This window comes from Erithacus rubecula (genome assembly GCF_903797595.1).
Source record: "Erithacus rubecula genome assembly, chromosome: 23".
Taxonomy (NCBI): Eukaryota; Metazoa; Chordata; class Aves; order Passeriformes; family Muscicapidae; genus Erithacus; species Erithacus rubecula.
The window spans coordinates 633,626-649,799 of NC_136675.1; the positions used below are offsets into that span (position 1 = coordinate 633,626).

At 51.7% G+C, this 16,174-nt stretch overlaps 1 protein-coding gene and 1 long non-coding RNA gene across 2 annotated transcripts; both read left to right on the top strand.

The window, feature by feature from the left end:
* Positions 1–1,322: 1,322 nt before the first annotated feature.
* LOC306811719 lies at positions 1,323–2,600 on the top strand. Its single transcript, XR_013776719.1, has 2 exons — positions 1,323–1,599; positions 2,456–2,600. It is a non-coding gene; the product is annotated as an uncharacterized lncRNA (long non-coding RNA).
* Positions 2,601–3,987: 1,387 nt separating this feature from the next.
* On the top strand, positions 3,988–6,391 carry LOC306811735 (sushi, nidogen and EGF-like domain-containing protein 1). The gene is made up of 5 exons (XM_079325712.1): positions 3,988–4,107; positions 4,473–4,603; positions 5,080–5,367; positions 5,509–5,646; positions 5,988–6,391. Exons 1-5 carry the CDS (start codon positions 4,014–4,016, stop codon positions 6,267–6,269), a joined length of 933 nt encoding a protein of 310 aa, XP_079181838.1. The 5' UTR covers positions 3,988–4,013; the 3' UTR covers positions 6,270–6,391.
* The last annotated feature ends 9,783 nt before the right edge of the window (positions 6,392–16,174 follow it).

The window sequence follows — 16,174 nt, forward strand, 5'->3', positions numbered from 1 at the left end:
CCTCCAGTCTTCTCTGGTATTCCCTGTATTGTCTACGGTCCCTCCCAGGGTCAAGTCCTCCCCCACTTTCCCCCACACTGTTCCAAATCCCTCCCAGTTTGTCTCTGTTCTCCCCACAGTGCCTCCCAATGCATCCCATTCCCTTTAGTGGGGGGACTTAGTATCCTTCCCGGTGTCTTCCAGCACATCCCAGTGTCTCCGTGTCTCCACCAGTGTTCCCAGTTTCTTCCAGCAAGTCCCAGTCCCCCCAGTGTGCCCCCATGGGGACGTATGGGGACATGGGCACACACTGGGGACATGCTGCTGGTCCTTATGGGCGCCCATTGGAGATACGAAGGCACATAGGGGATATGGGAGACATGGGCCCCTTTCCCCTCCACACCACCTCACAGCATCATCATCCCTATTTTTTGAGCCATTTTAGGCCACTTTTCCCACTTTCCACATTTTATCCACGGAAAACAGATTGCTGAGACCATGCTGATGCCTGACTGCTCCCAGTCCTGCACCTGCCGGGGGCCTGGGGGCCTCCAGTGCCACCTCTTCACTTGTCCCTTTGGCCACACCTGTGGCCTCTGTAACGGCACCCGTGCCTGCATCGAGCACCCGGGGTGCTGCTCCCTGTCTTTTGCCACCCACTTCGTCACCTTTGACAGCATCACTGGGGCCGCCCTAGCCACTGGCACTTTTGTGGTGGCCAGTGTGTGTGACCCCCGGGACCCCACGTGGTTCCAGCTGTTGGGGGACATCAGGGAGCAGCCGGCAGTGATAGCACTTCACCGCTTCACCCCCCACGGCTTCATCACCGTGCAAAGGGACAGGAAGGTTGGGTAAGTTATCACCACCCTGGCTGGCACCCCAAAATGTTGTCACCGCTGTGTGTTGTCACCCTAAACATCCTCCTGAGCTTCATTTTAATAATCAAAAAAAAAAAAAAAAATCAGTATTTTTTCTGTAATGTCACCAGGTTAGAGTCCACAGGGGTTGTCCAAACCCATCAGCACCACAGGATGTTCTTCGCTTAATTTTGTCCCAAATGGCTCCTTTTTCCTCCCCAGTTTGCTACCACCACCTATGTGAGTGATGGTCACTAAGAGACATCCATAGATTGATGCACCCCATAATTTTGACCAAAACTGCTTTTTTTTGCCTCAGTTTCATGTCAGAGGAGCAACTACATGGGTTGTCCCTCATCCTGCTCCTACTATGCCTTGACACATCTCATCATTTTTTCAACAACTCTCTCTTTTCTGCAGCTACCCTTTCCCCCTGCTTGGCTGCAAATGCCCATTTTTCTCCTAACTTGGCATTCTCCAGCTCAATGGGGTCCCCACCCCGCTGCCCGTGGAGCTCCCGGGATTGCTGACCGTCATGGAGACGCGCACGGCACTGCGGGTCAGCTGAACCCCGGGGTTCCTGGTGGAGCTGGGTGCCACAGGGGTGATGGTGGAGGTGCCCAGGGAGGCACGGGCGATGCTCTGCGGTCTCTGCAGCGACTATAACAGGGCCAGCGGCAACGACCTGCGGGGGCCCGACGGGACGGACACGAGCAACACGCGGGCACTGGCCGAGGCCTGGCGGGTGCCAGACTTCACCCCAGTGGGTGGCACCAGGGAACACTGGGGATGGGGCTGGGGTCATTGGGGTGTCTTGAGTGTGTCACTAGGGGAAGCAGTGCCAAAAATGGGGGGGGGGGAAATAACCTGAAAAAGAGGAAAAGAACCCCCCCAAAAGAGGAAAGAAGCTCCGGAAGATGGAAAAGAGACCAATGAGGGAAAAAGAGTTCTCCAAAAGGGAGAAAAGAGCCCCAAAAAGATGGGAAAGGAGACCAAAAAGAAGGGAAAGAGTGAAAACTGGGGAAAGGACCCCAAAATGCAGGAAAAGAGACAAAAAAAAAGGAGCAAGAGCACAGGGGGAGGTAAAATAACCCCAAAAGATGTAAAAAGAGACCTATAAATGAAGAAAGGAACCAAAAAGAGAAAATAACTGAAACAAGTGGAAAGAGATCAAAAAAGGAGAAAAGAGGGGGAAGAAAAGGTAGAAAGAACCTCCCAAAATGAGAATAAAAGCTCAAAGAGATGGGAAAAGACACCAAAAATGGGTGAAAGACCCAACAGTGGGGGAAAGGAATATCAAAAAGGGAGCAAGAGCACAAAAAATAGGGGGAAATAGGCCAAAAAAGAGACATCAGAAAGAGGGGAAAGAACCTCCCACAAAGAGGGGGAAGGCAGTGGGAGACAAGCACAAGCAAAGGATTCCCCTCCTTTGGGCCCAAAACGGGGGAAAAGTGAAAAAAAAAAGGGGAAAAGAGCCTCTCAAAGTGAGGAAAGAGACCAGCAGCAGAGGGGAAGGAGCACAAGAATGGGCATAACAAGTCCAGGAAAGGGGGGAAAGACCCCGAATTGGAGGAAACTGCCACGAAGTTCCCCATGATTTTGCCTTTCTTCCCCTCCAGTGATGTGGAAAATTGACATTTCACCTGGGTGGCCGCGCCCCGTCGCTGACGACATCCTCAAACAGCCTCAGATCCGGAAAACCCGGATTTTTTATAAGCCCCGAAACTGTGCTTTCGCCCCCAAAATAAAACCTGCGGAAAAACGTCGTTTGCGGGTCATCTGGGATAAAATGCCGGGAGTTGAGAGCAAAGCGAAGCGTGGGAATGCGCTGGGGGCAGCTGGGGCGGGAGGGCTGTTCCCAGCCCGTCCTGCCGCGGGCGGTTCCGTGTCCCCCCCGTCGGTCAATATTTCCCAACGCCCGAGTCCCACGGGGGGAAGGGCGGGGGGGCACCCGGATGTCTGGAGCCGGGGAGGGGGAGGCGAGGGGGTTCCCGGACATCCGAGTCCACCGGGGAGGTGTGTGCTGCGGCATACCTGAGGGGGAACCGCCCCCAGTATGGCCAGTTCCCCCAGTATCCACCCCCAGTGTGCCCCCCATGTCCCCATTCTGTCCCAGTACAACAGCCCGCTACCCCCCAGTCTCTTCCAGCCGTGCTCGGCTGGCCCCAGTGTACCCCCATTGTCCCCAGTCACTCCCAGGGCATTCCAGTCCTCCCCCACTATTCCCCATGGTGTTCCCAAATCCCTCCCAGTTTGTCCCAGTCGCTCCAGTCCCTCCTACTGCATCCTAGTGTCACCCAGTGTACCCCCAGTGCCCGTTTAAGCCTTGCAGTGTCCCCCCAGTATGTCCCAACATCCCCCAGTGCCTCTGAATGCATCCCAGTCCCAGTGTCCCTCCCAGTGCCCCTCCAACATTCCCAGTGTTTCCCAGTATGTTCCAGTAACCCCCAGTGCCTCCCAATGTATCCTAGTCACATTCAGTGCCCCCCCCAGTGTCCCTCAGTAGATCCCAGCCCCCCCCCCCCCCCGGGGTTCCTCCCCGGTCCATCCCAGTCCATTCCAGTCCCCCCCAGTTGCAGTCTGGGCAGAGACGGAACTGCCTGAGGCCCTGGGAGGTGCCACCTGGGGGTGTCCCATGTCACCCCCCCCCCCCCCCCCGCCACCCTCCCTGGGGATAAAGTGGCTCCAGTCACAGCACTGGGACAGACTGGTACCATGGGAATGCAGTGAGTGGGGACACTGGTGGGCGTGGGGGACACGGGGACATATGGGACATGGGGGCACATGTGGGACATGGTGGACACAGGGGGATGTGGGGGACCAGTGAGGGCATGTGGGGCACATGGGGGGACATGGGAACACAGAGGGGAACATGACGGACATGGGGGGACATAGGGAGGACAAGGGGACATGGGAGGTCTCTGGGGAACATGTGGGACATCGATGATGGAGGGGTGGGGACCATTCTGATTTGTGATCAGGAATCAATTTTACTGAGGATACACAGGTTCATATAGGATATTCTTGTATGATTCTTGGGGGAATTTCTGTGGGAGAGACTTGGAGGGACATTGAGGGATATGGGGACACTGGGGACATGGGGAAGATGGAGAGGTGACAAGGGACATGGGGAAAAGGTTGATGGGGGTTCCCTCCCACTCTCACAGGCCTGGACACATGAAGGTCAGCCCCATCCTCCTCCTCCTCCTCCTCAGCCACACAGAGGTGTGGGGACCCCTGAGGACATTGGGGACTCCTGTGAGACCTCTGGGTGAGTTTGGGATCCCAGGCTTATACTGGGGAGGTCCCAGCCCCATACTGGGATGTCCTGGAGTGATACTGAGGGTCCTAGGCCCACAGTGGGAGATTCCAGTCCCACACCAAGAGGTCTCAGGCCCATACTGAGAACTCCATACTAGGACATTTCAGTCCCCTACCAGGAGGCCCTATGCCCATACTGGGAGTTTCTGGGATGACACTGGGAGTCCCTGACTCATATAGGAAGACCCAGGCCCATGTTGTAAGGTCCCAATTCCATCCTGGGAGGTCCCAGATGCCACTGGGTGTGTCCCTTGGGTGGGGTCCTGTGTGCCACTGGGTGTGTGTCCCAGGTGTGTGACAGGTGTGTGTCCCCAGGTGGGGTCCTGTACCCCTTCGGACCTGGAGTGGGGGATGAGGCCACCCAGCACGAGGACGACGGGACGAGCCCTGAGATCTTCCTGCAGGAAAACTTCTCGTTCTTTGGGCATGCCCATCGCTCACTTTATGTGGGTCCCCTGACCAGGGGGACATGGGGGAGGTGGCATTTGGTGGGTGGCACAGGTGGAGGGTGACACCAAGGGGAGGTTGACAAGTTGGATGCAGCCACCAGAGTTGGTGTTACCTCTTCCTCTTCCTCCTCCTCCTCCTTGACTACATCGGTGAGTGAGGACCCCTGGGGATATCAGGGATACCCATGGAGGTCCCTGAAGACATTGGGGGCACCTGTGAGACCCTCAGGTGGTTTTAGGGTTCCAAGCCCATACTGGTAGATTCTGGGATGATGCTGGGGCTGCCAGTCGCATACTGACTGGAGATGACTGTGGTGGCTGACTGGAAGTTGGGGGTCATCACAGTTGGGGCCACCATGACAGGGGTCATTGTAGTTGGTCACATGAGTGGAGACACTGTACCTGGGGCCACCGTGGAGGGGCACTGTGGTTGATGCCACCCAGTGTGTCCCATTGGTGACCTTTGCCTGCAGGTGAACAACAATGGCGTAGTGTCCTTTGGGACGATGGTCCCGGAATTCACCCCCCAGCCCTTCCCACTGCCAGACCACCACCCCTTTGTGGCACCCTACTGGGCTGATGTGGACACCCGTCTGGGAGGGGATGTCTTCTACCGGCAGAGCCGGGACCCCCAGCTGCTGGCACGCCTGGCCCAGGACCTGGCACCTGCTGTGCCACCTGGGGACCCGGCCCCACAGCCCATCTGGGCATTTGTGGCCACCTGGGACCGTGTGGCCTATTTTGGGGCTGCCTCAAAGAAGGTAGGATATGGCACTAGGTGGTGGGGGGGCTCAAATATCTTGACTTTCAACCATGATATCCCTAACCATGGTGGCACCAGAGGTTTGGGGACACAGGGATGAGACCTGTCACGGTGATGTGGTGACAATGTCCCCCTGCAGGTGAACACCTTCCAGGCTGTGCTAGCTTCTGATGGTGTCACCTGCTTTGTCCTGCTCAACTACGGGGACTTGCAGTGGACAACTGGCATCGCCAACCAGGGGGATCCTCACACTGGCCTGGGGGGCATCCCTGCACAGGTAGAGACACAGAGCGGGACAGGGCACACTGGCCATGGGGACATCCCTGTGCTGATGAGGACAGTCTGAGGGATGGGGGGCACTGGGCTAGGAGGGATTATGGACTTGAATAGGGTAAAGCATTTTGGGGTAGAATTATGGAGATTTGTGGTGAAATTAAGGAGATTTATTCTGAAATCAGGGGGATTTTAGGTGGAATTAAGTGGATTTGGAGTGAAATGAAGCTCATTTTGGGTAAAATTCAATGGGAATTTGGGCAGAATTTACCCCTCACCTTCTCCTGTCCCCTTGTTCCCCTCCCTTCGTGTCCCCACCCTGTTTCCCCATTTTTCCCCCTGCAGGCTGGGTTCCACAGTGGGGACAATGTCCACTACTACAATATACCAGGGTCACGCACGCCTGCAGTGCAGAGCCTCAGCCACCGCAGCAACATAGGGGTCCCAGGGCGCTGGGCTTTCCGTGTTGACCACTTCAAGGCCACTGAGGGACCCCCTGAGGCCACTGGCACCCTGTCAAAGACCCCTGAGGCCCCCTGGAGTCCTGTGGCCTCTCAAAAGACCCCATCAGTATCCCCCAACCCCCCCAGGACCACAGAGGAGCAGGTGTATATCTGCAGGTCCTGAGCAAGTGACACCTGGGACATTTGGGGTAGGGGGATTGCCTAGCAGCTCTCACCCCACCCCCAAGATGTGGCACCGTGGAGGCTGCATTTTGATGGAAACAGCAATAAACATCCGCTGAGCAACACCTGTGTCAGGTGTGTGTACGCAGATGCATGTGGGCAGCAGCACAGGTGTCATGTGTGAAATGTGTGCCCATCCCCACCTGCTCCCAAAAAGGTGATGGAATCAACTGAGGAGGGAAATTGCCAGTGAAGGGTGTCATCTGGGTTGCACATGGGTGTGACACACACACCTGGATCACACATAGGTGTGACACAGATATACCTGGATAACATCTGCTGTCAGATGCACTACACCTGGACAGCACCCAGTTCACACACTCCTACAGTGGTGGTACACCTGGACAACACCTGAGTTCCACACAGGTGTGGATCCACCTGGATAACACCTGCTGCAATACTCTGCCCAGGCAACACCTGGGTTGCACAGAGGTGTACCATCACCTGAACAACACCAGCCCAGTCAAGGGCCCCAACACTGTAACCAAGGGCAGAGTAAAGGAAATGGTTTGGTTTACATTTGGGGTTAGAGGTTACAGTTAGGGGTTAGTGATTAGGGTTAGGGCTGTGGTTTGGTCAGGAGCAGGGCTAGGACTTACAGTTTGGGCGGGTTAGAGCTACATTAGGTGTTATGGTTAGGGTGAGATGTTAGGGATGCTTTTATTAAATAACAGTATGCTTTTATTTAATATTAGAGTGGCATAATTTTTTCATATCTGTAGTTATCCTTTTGGGGGTGGATACCAAAGATACTAATGTAGTGCTAGATTTTTAGTGAGAAATATTTTTCAGTCCAGGATGCAGGACTGAAAAAGCAGGACTCTAAAGTGAGCCAATATTAAGCCCTATTTTGCATTACACCAACACTGTCCTTTCTTACAGATCTTTGGTGACGACAAAGGGATCAGGATTTATTTTCTGAAGTAGTTACACTTTCAAAGATCTGTTTATTAACTGACACCAAGATCAATTAGGAGAAGGTTATTGTTGGTGGAGAGGAGCCCAGAAGAGAAGGGGCTGATGGAGATGTCTCAAACATCAAGAGCCATCCAAGGACTGCTGGTGAAGAAGCAGGAGCATTATGTGATTGTGGAAGGGGCCGTGCACAGGTGGGGCACCACTTTTCTGGCACAAATGTCCTTGGTCCAGTGAAGACACAACAGACAAAAACCAGCATTAGCATGAGAAAGTTCAGGATCTGTTGACCAAAGATTGATCTAGTGGGGGGAGAAGTGACCACTCAAGACTCCCAAAGACTCCAACCCACTTCAAGATCTGAAAGAATGGACTGAGTACGAGAATTAATGTCCAGAGACAGTCACAGCTATCTGTGTGTAAAATGGTATCAACACCAAGCCCAGGCACTGCCTCCAGGACTGTGATTATCTCATCACTTTCCTTCTTGCCTACCTTTTGCTTCCCTCCCTCCTTTCTTCCCTTCCCTGTCAGCTCTGGACAGAGTTCTGTATCTGAAACATGTCTGTGTCCTTATGGCTCAGGAGGTGGCTGGGGTGACCTTCACTGAGATATCTGCAGAGGAATTCACACGGATAGGACTCTTTTCCATCCCTGTGAGAGGCACCCGTGCCAAATGGCAAAATCCCCAGTGCCCGCCTTGGGAGCTGCAGTGGGAGCTGCAGTTGTGCCAGGGTGGGGAATGGCTGGAGTCCCCAGCAAGGGGCTGGGAATGGACTTGCTGGAATTTCTGTTTCTGCGCACTGGCAGTGCTTCCAAACACCAGATCTGGGTGGTGCCTGTGCCAGCAATGGGAAATTGCCATTTTGACTTTCTATGCCAGCAAATTGCTGGACTTGGGCTGTGCTGGCACCAGAGAATTTCCAGATTTGGGCACTGGCAGTGCCAGCAAGCACCAGGTCTGGATGGTACCTGTGCTGGCAATTGGAAATTGCCAGATTTTGGCTTTTTGTGCTGGCAAATTGCTGGACTTGGGCTGTGCTGGCACTGGGAAAATTCCAGATCTGGACACTGGCAGTGTCAGCATGTTACACGGAATTGTGGGTCGGAGACAGAAACAACAAGAGCTATCAAAAATCCTTATGACAAAACCCTGTTTTATTATTCAGACTTTTCTTATATAAGGGGTTGGAATCCCCCTGGCTCAAGACAGCTGATTGGTTGGAACTTAGGACTGCCCAGCTCTCTGATCATTGAGGTATCTGCAGCTTAGGATGAAATGTCATTGAGTTTAGTCCCTATTTGTGTTTGAATATATCCTATCACTGTTCACCTAGGGGCTTGTTTCTTGAACCAGGCTAATAAGACTGGATTTCTTACCTGTGACTGAATTAATTGCCCAGCTCCTAGATAGCTTGTGCTGTGACAATTTCCTGTTTCCTTTTTTATTAAAGATCTGTAACCTGTTCTCTGTCATTTTACCTACAAGAGCGCTTTGCAAGCAAGACACCGACTTCATGAGTCTAATTTAAATGACACTTTCAACTTTATTTAACAAATTTAGGTCCCCCAGCTGGCAATGTATTCCCTGTATCACTGGAGCTGTAGCATTCATATTCAGGAGCTGTCAGGTGAAATCAGTAACCTTGGAGCTAGCATGCCACAATTTAACTGCTTAAAGTTACAAATTACAATTTCACTCTATAAACAAGAAAGCATTTAACCTCTTAAACTGAAATTAAAATCTAACTCTATAAATAGAAACATTCAACTTTAGAACTGTGAGAAAAAAACAACAGAACAAACAATTTGTGAACAGGGAAAAAAAATTGTAAACAAATACATCTTAAAGTTAACTGGTATTTTAAAAGTCCTGGAATTCTATGAGGTAGGTGAAAAAATTGTTCTGGTCACTGCTCTGTATACAAATCTGTGACGTTTGTTTAGGGATTATCAGAAGGTTGCTGCTTGTGGTCCTGAGCAGGACGTAGTCCAGGCTGGATACATCTGTCAGGTATCCAACATGTTCCAGTGTCTATGGAAACACAGGCATGTTCTCTACACCAGGTAATAAGAATGCAAGGACCTTGGTCCTAGGTTAGGAGGTATCTCACCATTACCTTGGCCTTTAGCAGCTGAACATCACACAATGATTATAGTGATAGAAGGTGATTTAAAGTAACTGTTTTCTGGGATTTTTCTAACACTGTTAAATGATTTAGTGTATATATAGCTTTAGCTACCCTACTCTGTGGGGACCCAGTACACATTCCTATACTTCGTTAAGTACACCTTTTAAAGTACCATTTGCCCTTTCCATGATAGCCTGTCCTGTTGCTGATCAGGGAATACCAGTGTGGTGTGATAGATCCCAGAGCTGTAGAAAATGTCTTGTTTCCTATGAAATGTATGCAGGGCCATTGTCCATTTTGATGAGGAGAGGGATGCCCAAAGCTGCAAAAGCTGATTGCCAACATGTGATGGTATCCCAGCCTTTTTCTCCTGTGTGTACTGTAGCCCATATTGCTGATGAAAATGTATCGAGATGTGAATATTTTAGACAGCCAAATTCAGTGGTGTGTGTGACATCAGTTTGCCAGATTTCAAAGCTTGCAGTCCACAAGGGTTTACCCCATCTGCAGTGGAGCAGTGTGGCCTTGGCAGTCAGCATAGGTGTTAACTATATTACCAGCCTCTGTATTTGACAGCTTGAATTGCCACTGTAAAGCTCTAACCCCTTGGTGGAATAATTCATGTGATGCTTTTGCTTGTGCTAGTGTACCTGGTTGTGGTGCTGTCCACACAGGGGCTGATGGCATTTGTGCTCACTCAGCTCCTTCTCCCCACAGCAGCACCATAGGGGTATGACGCCTACTGTGTGCAATGCAAACAGGGGCTCCTGAGCCAGTGCCTCCATCTGTGCCTGCAAGGATGTGGCACCTGTGTGAGCTGGGGGAGAGGCCAGGGCTGCAGAGGGGGGACATTGTTGGCAGGTGCATGAGGACGCTCTGGGACACTGCCCTGGGGTGTCCAGTGCAGTGGGGATGGATCAGCCCCTGCTCTGCAGCTCCTTGCCAGGGTCTCCCTTGCAGGGACCTTGCAGAGCACCAGCCATGCTGTTTGCCCACAGCCTGCCCATGGCCAGCCTGGGGCTGCTCATGAGCTTTTCTCTGCTCAGCATTGGCCTGGCCAAGTGTTCTGGAGAGAGCCTGTGCAAGGAGCCTGGAGCCCCCAGGCCCTGCCCTGAGGCATCAGCGCTGCCCCAGCAGTGCCCATGGCCCTGCTGCAGCCCCAGTATTGCCAAACCCAGGGCTGTGCCTGGCCCCGAAAGCACTCAGGCCCTACAGCAAAACGAGGGACAGGAGGGCAGTGGGGCAGTGGCACGGGAGCAGCATTGGCAACACCAAGTGCTGCTGCTGCTGGGCACAGCTGCTCTGCAGCACTGATCTGCCCCCAGCTCTGCACACAGACATTACTGCTGCAGCTCCAGAGAAGGGAACAAAAGGGGCAGCTGTGTTTAAAGCTTTTTTTAGAAACCCTTTAATGCATTGACACAGTCTGTGTGTCACAAAAATGTGGAAAGAAACAGTGGTCTTTTTTTTTTTTTTTTTTTATAAAACTGAAAAGCAGAATGAATGGAAAGAAAGGAACAAACCAACAACCAAAATCGCAAGAACAGTCAAAAAAGTCTTTTATTAAAAGTGGTTTGCAGAAATTTGAAGTTTACTTTTTCTGAAATCATCCAGTCACCAGTCCCCACAGGGCAGCCTTGAGCTCCTGGTTCCTCAGGCTGTAGATGGGGGGGTTCATGGCTAGAGGAATCACTGAGTACAGTATTGAAAGGGCCAGATCCAGGGATGGGGAGGAGACGGATCAAGATTTTAGGTAGGCAAATGATGAAGTGCTGAGGAACAGGATGATCACAGCAAGGTGAAGGAGGCAGGTGGAAAAGGCTTTGTGCTGTACCTGCTCAGAGGGGATCCTCAGCACAGCCCTGAAGATCTGCACATAGGAGAAAACCATGAACACAAAACAGCCAGAGGCTAAATAGACACTAATCATGATAAGCCAAACTTCCCTGAGGTAAGACTAAGAGCAGGAAAGCTTGAGGATCTGTGGGATTTCACAGAAGAACTGGCCCAGGGCATTGCCCTGGCACAGGGGCAGGGAAAACATATTGTCTGTGTGCATGAGAGCATTGAGAAAGCCACAAGCCAGGCAGCTGCTGCCATGTGGGCACAAGCTCTGCTGCCCAGGAGGGTCCCATAGTGCAGGGGTTTGCAGATGGACTCGTAGCGGTTGTAGCACATGATGGTCAGGAGGGAAATCTCTGCAGAAAAGAAAAAGACAAACAGAAAGACACATCCTGAGTAGGAGATGTTCCTGGTGTCCCAGAGGGAATTGTGCATGGCTTTGGGGACAGTGGTGCAAATGCAGCCCAGGTCAGTGAGGGCCAGGTTGAGCAGGAAGAACATGGGGGTGTGCAGGTGGTGGCCGCAGGCTACGGTGCTGATGATGAGACCGTTGGCCAGGAGGGCAGCCAGGGAGATGCCCAGGAAAAGGCAGAAGTACAGGAGCTGCAGCTGCTGTGTGTCTGCCAATGGCAGCAGGAGGAAGTGGCTGATGGACCTGCTGTTGGACATTTTTCATTCTGGTCATCAGGGACTGTTGAAAGATGAAATTGAAAATGTGGAACCGACTTATTTGAGTGAATTCTATGTTTTTTTATATGGAATCTCTTTAAAATTACTTTTCTCTTGTGGAGGAATTTTTCTAAACTGTTAAGAATGCAGGTTTTGATGCTGAGTTACTGCCTCATCTTCAGCATCACTCTAAGCCAAAATAATGGAGGGACCAGGGAGGAAACAGGGCTCCTTGTGCCCCAGCAGTGTCAGACCTGCTGTCCCAAACAGGTGTCCTTTGCTCGTTACACCTCCTGCTTTTACGGGGTTCTCACATGTAAAATTTTCTTAAAACATAAAGTGGACTTTCTGAGGCTCCAGTTTCAAAGTTAATCTCTCTAAACCCATCTCTATTAACTGTGCAGATGGGCAGGGAGGTATATTCATGTTTGGTCTGGCTCTCTGCTGCCTGGAGATATGCCTATTTCGATCTGTTTCTCTCTATCAAAACCTTGTCCATCCAGTGCTCCCAGAGCTCAGCCCAGCCCTGGGGGCTCAGCTCTGCCCTGCACACCCTTCCCAGCATAGGGCACTGCCCAAGGGCATCTCCCTGCCAGCAGGGCCTTAATAGCAGCTCAGACAAACACAAATGATGCAAGCCAAGGTGGTGCTGCTGCTGTCTGTAGGCACAGGAAGGTGAGGAGGCACTTTGTGAGGGTGATTTCAGGCAGATCTGCTGATCCCCTTTGGGACAGTGCAGGAGCCTCAGTGACACAGACACACCTGACAGCCCCTTTCCCTTCCCTTGAAGAGAAAGCTGAGAGCAGCCCTGGCCATGCAGCACCATCTCCACAGCAGGAGGAATCTGCCCTGATGGGGGTCGCTCCTTCTACCTCCAACTTCTCCCCACAGTGCATGGGGAGCTCCCAGGCAGACTGAGAGCTGCCCCTGGCAGGTGGCACATCCCCTGGGCTGGCCAAGAGCCCTGAGGACTGCAGGAGCCGCTCTGCAGGACAGCCCTGGGCAGCCCTGGCTGCAGCCCCAGCAGCAGCCCCAGCAGCCATCCCTGGCAGCAAGAGTTGTCCTGCCCTGCAGCATATCCTCCTCCTCCACCTTCTCCTCCTCCTCCTCCTGTTGCCTCAGAGAACCTGGGAGAGCCCTCCTGACACATCCCCCAGGCTGTGGGCTGTGCTGGCTCCAGGAGAGCCCTCCAGGAGCACAGGCAACATTGCCCTGGACCCAAAGACTCACCATGTCGAAGGCTGTCAAGATGTTTCCCCAAGTGAAGTCTTAGTTTAATGTCTTCCCAGTCCTGATTGCCTTTAGCCTGTCTGTGTGTCTGGCTCTTGTCCCCTCAGTGCCTGCAAGCAGTGCCCTCAGCTCTGCTGGGCTGGAAGAAAAGCTACTCCTCAGCAGAAATGTCTTTTTGAAGCCCTTCTTGGTTGAGCTTGGGAGCTACCTCAGTGCCAGAAGCCCAACCCAGCTCAGAAGCACAGACACAACACAAAGACTTTAATGGCCTCTCAGGGCTTTGGTGCTGTTTACATCAGACTCTGCCCCTGACAGTGTGTTCAAAAAACTTCTCAAGAACTCAGAACTGAAACTCCAAAGGTTCTTGAAGTTTTAATGGGTCCCACTGAGGAACACAACTGAGAAATTGTCCCCAGCTTCCAGTTAGAGCAGAATACTGAAGGCACTGATAACAGGTAGGGACAAACATGGGAGAAGTATCTCTGATGCTGAGCAAACCTGGATGTGTTTCAGGAATGCAAAGGGCCAAGGCCTGAGCCCTAGCACCTGGCAAGGCACATCTTGTCCCTCCCTCATTGCCCAGGGCTCTTCCCAGGGCACTGGGCTCTGGGGTTGTGCAATGCCAAGTGCAGGACCATGGGGCAGCCCCTGCCAGGCTGCTGAGCAGGGACAAGGAGGCAATGAGGCCCCAGCACAGCAAGGCTCACTTGTTCCCCGCTGGCCTCAGGCCCAGGGCCAGCAACCATGGCCCAAGTGCTGCAGGAGTTGGCTCTGGCAGGGCCTTTCAGCTGCTGCCCATCCCTGTGCCCTCTGCAGCCCAGGCTGTCCTACAGTGTCCACGCCCTGCTCCTCTGTCCCTGCAGACTGTCGTCATCCCCCTGCTGCCCCACCTGGCTGGCCCCTTCCTTTGCGGACAGCTCTGTGTCCTGCCTGCCTCTGCCTGGCCACACAATGCCTTGGGCTGCTCCAGACTTCTTCTGGGGCAAGTGCTGCACCTCAGCCCTTTCCTGGGTCAGAAATTCCTTTCCTTCTGTCCAGTCTGTGCCTCCCAAGCTGCACTTGGCATTAATTTTCTTTCACCAGGTGTTCTCTACTATGTCAAAAGGATCCACCATCTCAGAAACCACTTTTCAAGCACTCCCAGACCTCTCCTCCTCTGTCCTCATTCTCCACTCTACTGAGTACAGAGCTCCTTTGCCCCTACACAGTGCTCATATGCTTGAGGCCATGGGCACTTGGACAAGAAGAATGGTTTTTTCCCATAGGAAGGAAACCACAGAACCTCAGGGTTTTGTATGAAGAGGAGAGGCAATCACCAGAGACCAAGGCAAGTCAGATCTGTCTGTCTTTACAGCTTTTGTGTGAAAGCAACCCTTGGATATTTGTGGAGTTCTGGATGTGGAATTCCATTTCAGCTGTGGGTGCCTGGAGCAGAATGACAATTCTTCTCCATGGGAAGCAAAGGACAGAGCCCTAGTGTTTCAAAGGCTGATTGGATGTGGCTTCAATGAGACCAAGGCTGGCCAGACCTGTTTATCTTGGCTGCTTTTGTCTGTGAGCAGTCCTTGGATAGACAGAATTGAGGAGGCCAAATCCTAGTTTGGCCCATGGCCATCTGGACAAGGAGGACTGTTCTTTTCCATAGGAGGAAAAGTACAGAGTCTCGGTGTTTCAAAGGATCAGAGCTGGCCCTGAGGAAGCCAAGGGAACCTGGACTGTCCTGCAGCTTTTGTCTGGGAGCTATCCTTGGATATCTAGAATTTTGGAGGCAGATTTCCAATTTGGCCATGGACTCCTGGACTTGAAAGATGCTTTTTTCCATGGCAAGAAAAGCAAGGCCCCCCCAATGTTTCAAAGGCAGATGCAAGGTAACTCCCAAGAGGCCAAGGCCAGCCAGAGCTGTCTGTCCTGGCAGGCTTCACATGGGAACAATCCTTGGATATAATCAAGTTTGGAGATAGAATCCTATTTTCAGCCATGAACTCTTGAATGAAAAACACAGTTCTTTCCCACAGGAAGGAAAGCACAGAACTCCAGTGTTTTAGGGGCAGATGAGAAGCAACCCTCAACATGCCAACGTCAGCTTTAACAGTCAGGTGGCCCACAGGAGGCCAAGTCAACCAGGTCTGTTCCATGTTCTTGAATCCTTGGGTCCCTGCAGCATCAAAATTACCCCTTGGTTCCATGAGGCCCCCACCGTATCACAACAGCTCTTTGTATTCATGATGCCCAGCAATATCAATGTTCTTCTTGGCTCCACAGTGGCACAATGGCCCCTTGCTTCCATGAGGTTTTGCAGTGTCAAAATGGTTTCCTTGGTTCCCTGGGACTGCCCAATGACAGCATCCAGTTTTCTTGCAAAATGCACATTGTTTTTTTCCCAATCAGGATGGATCTTACCTTGATGGTCTTTGTCCACATCTCCCTTTTTCCTCCTCTCTTACTACTGCTACTAATTTCCTCGTCCCTTGTTTGTATCCTTCCTCTCAATTGCTGAAAACCCTCCATGCCTCATCTAGCAAGGTTTCTAAATTGTGCCCCCTTGGCCCTCAAATTTTCTGAAGTTTGCGTTTAATGTCGCCTGTGGACTGCCCAAAAATAAATTTAATATTTGTTTATTAATTCCTCAGATTCTGGATCTAAAGGTGTATAGCAACACATTGCCTCTTGCAGATGGCCTAAAAATTCAGAAGGGGTTTCAGAGGGACATTTATTATAAAGTCTTAATAGTTTTCTATTTTTCCATCTGCTCTTGTCATTTAGATTCCATTGCTGATCCTGGAGAGGGAAAAATTCTTTAACATCCTTTTGTCTTATGCTATTGAAAATATCTACTAGATCTCCAGCTCTTTTCAAAATTAACTGCTTCTCTGTTTCACTTAAGGCATCCAACAGTAATTGAATGTCAGTCCAATCAGGTCTGTGTTGTCCGATTATAAATTTCATTCGCTTAGCAGTGCCTATGGGATGACTTTGGTAATTCTTATCTGCTCTTTCCAATGCTGTAGAGATAGGGACAATGCGTGCAGAAGAACTTCGGGTTGTTACGGGCAGCTAG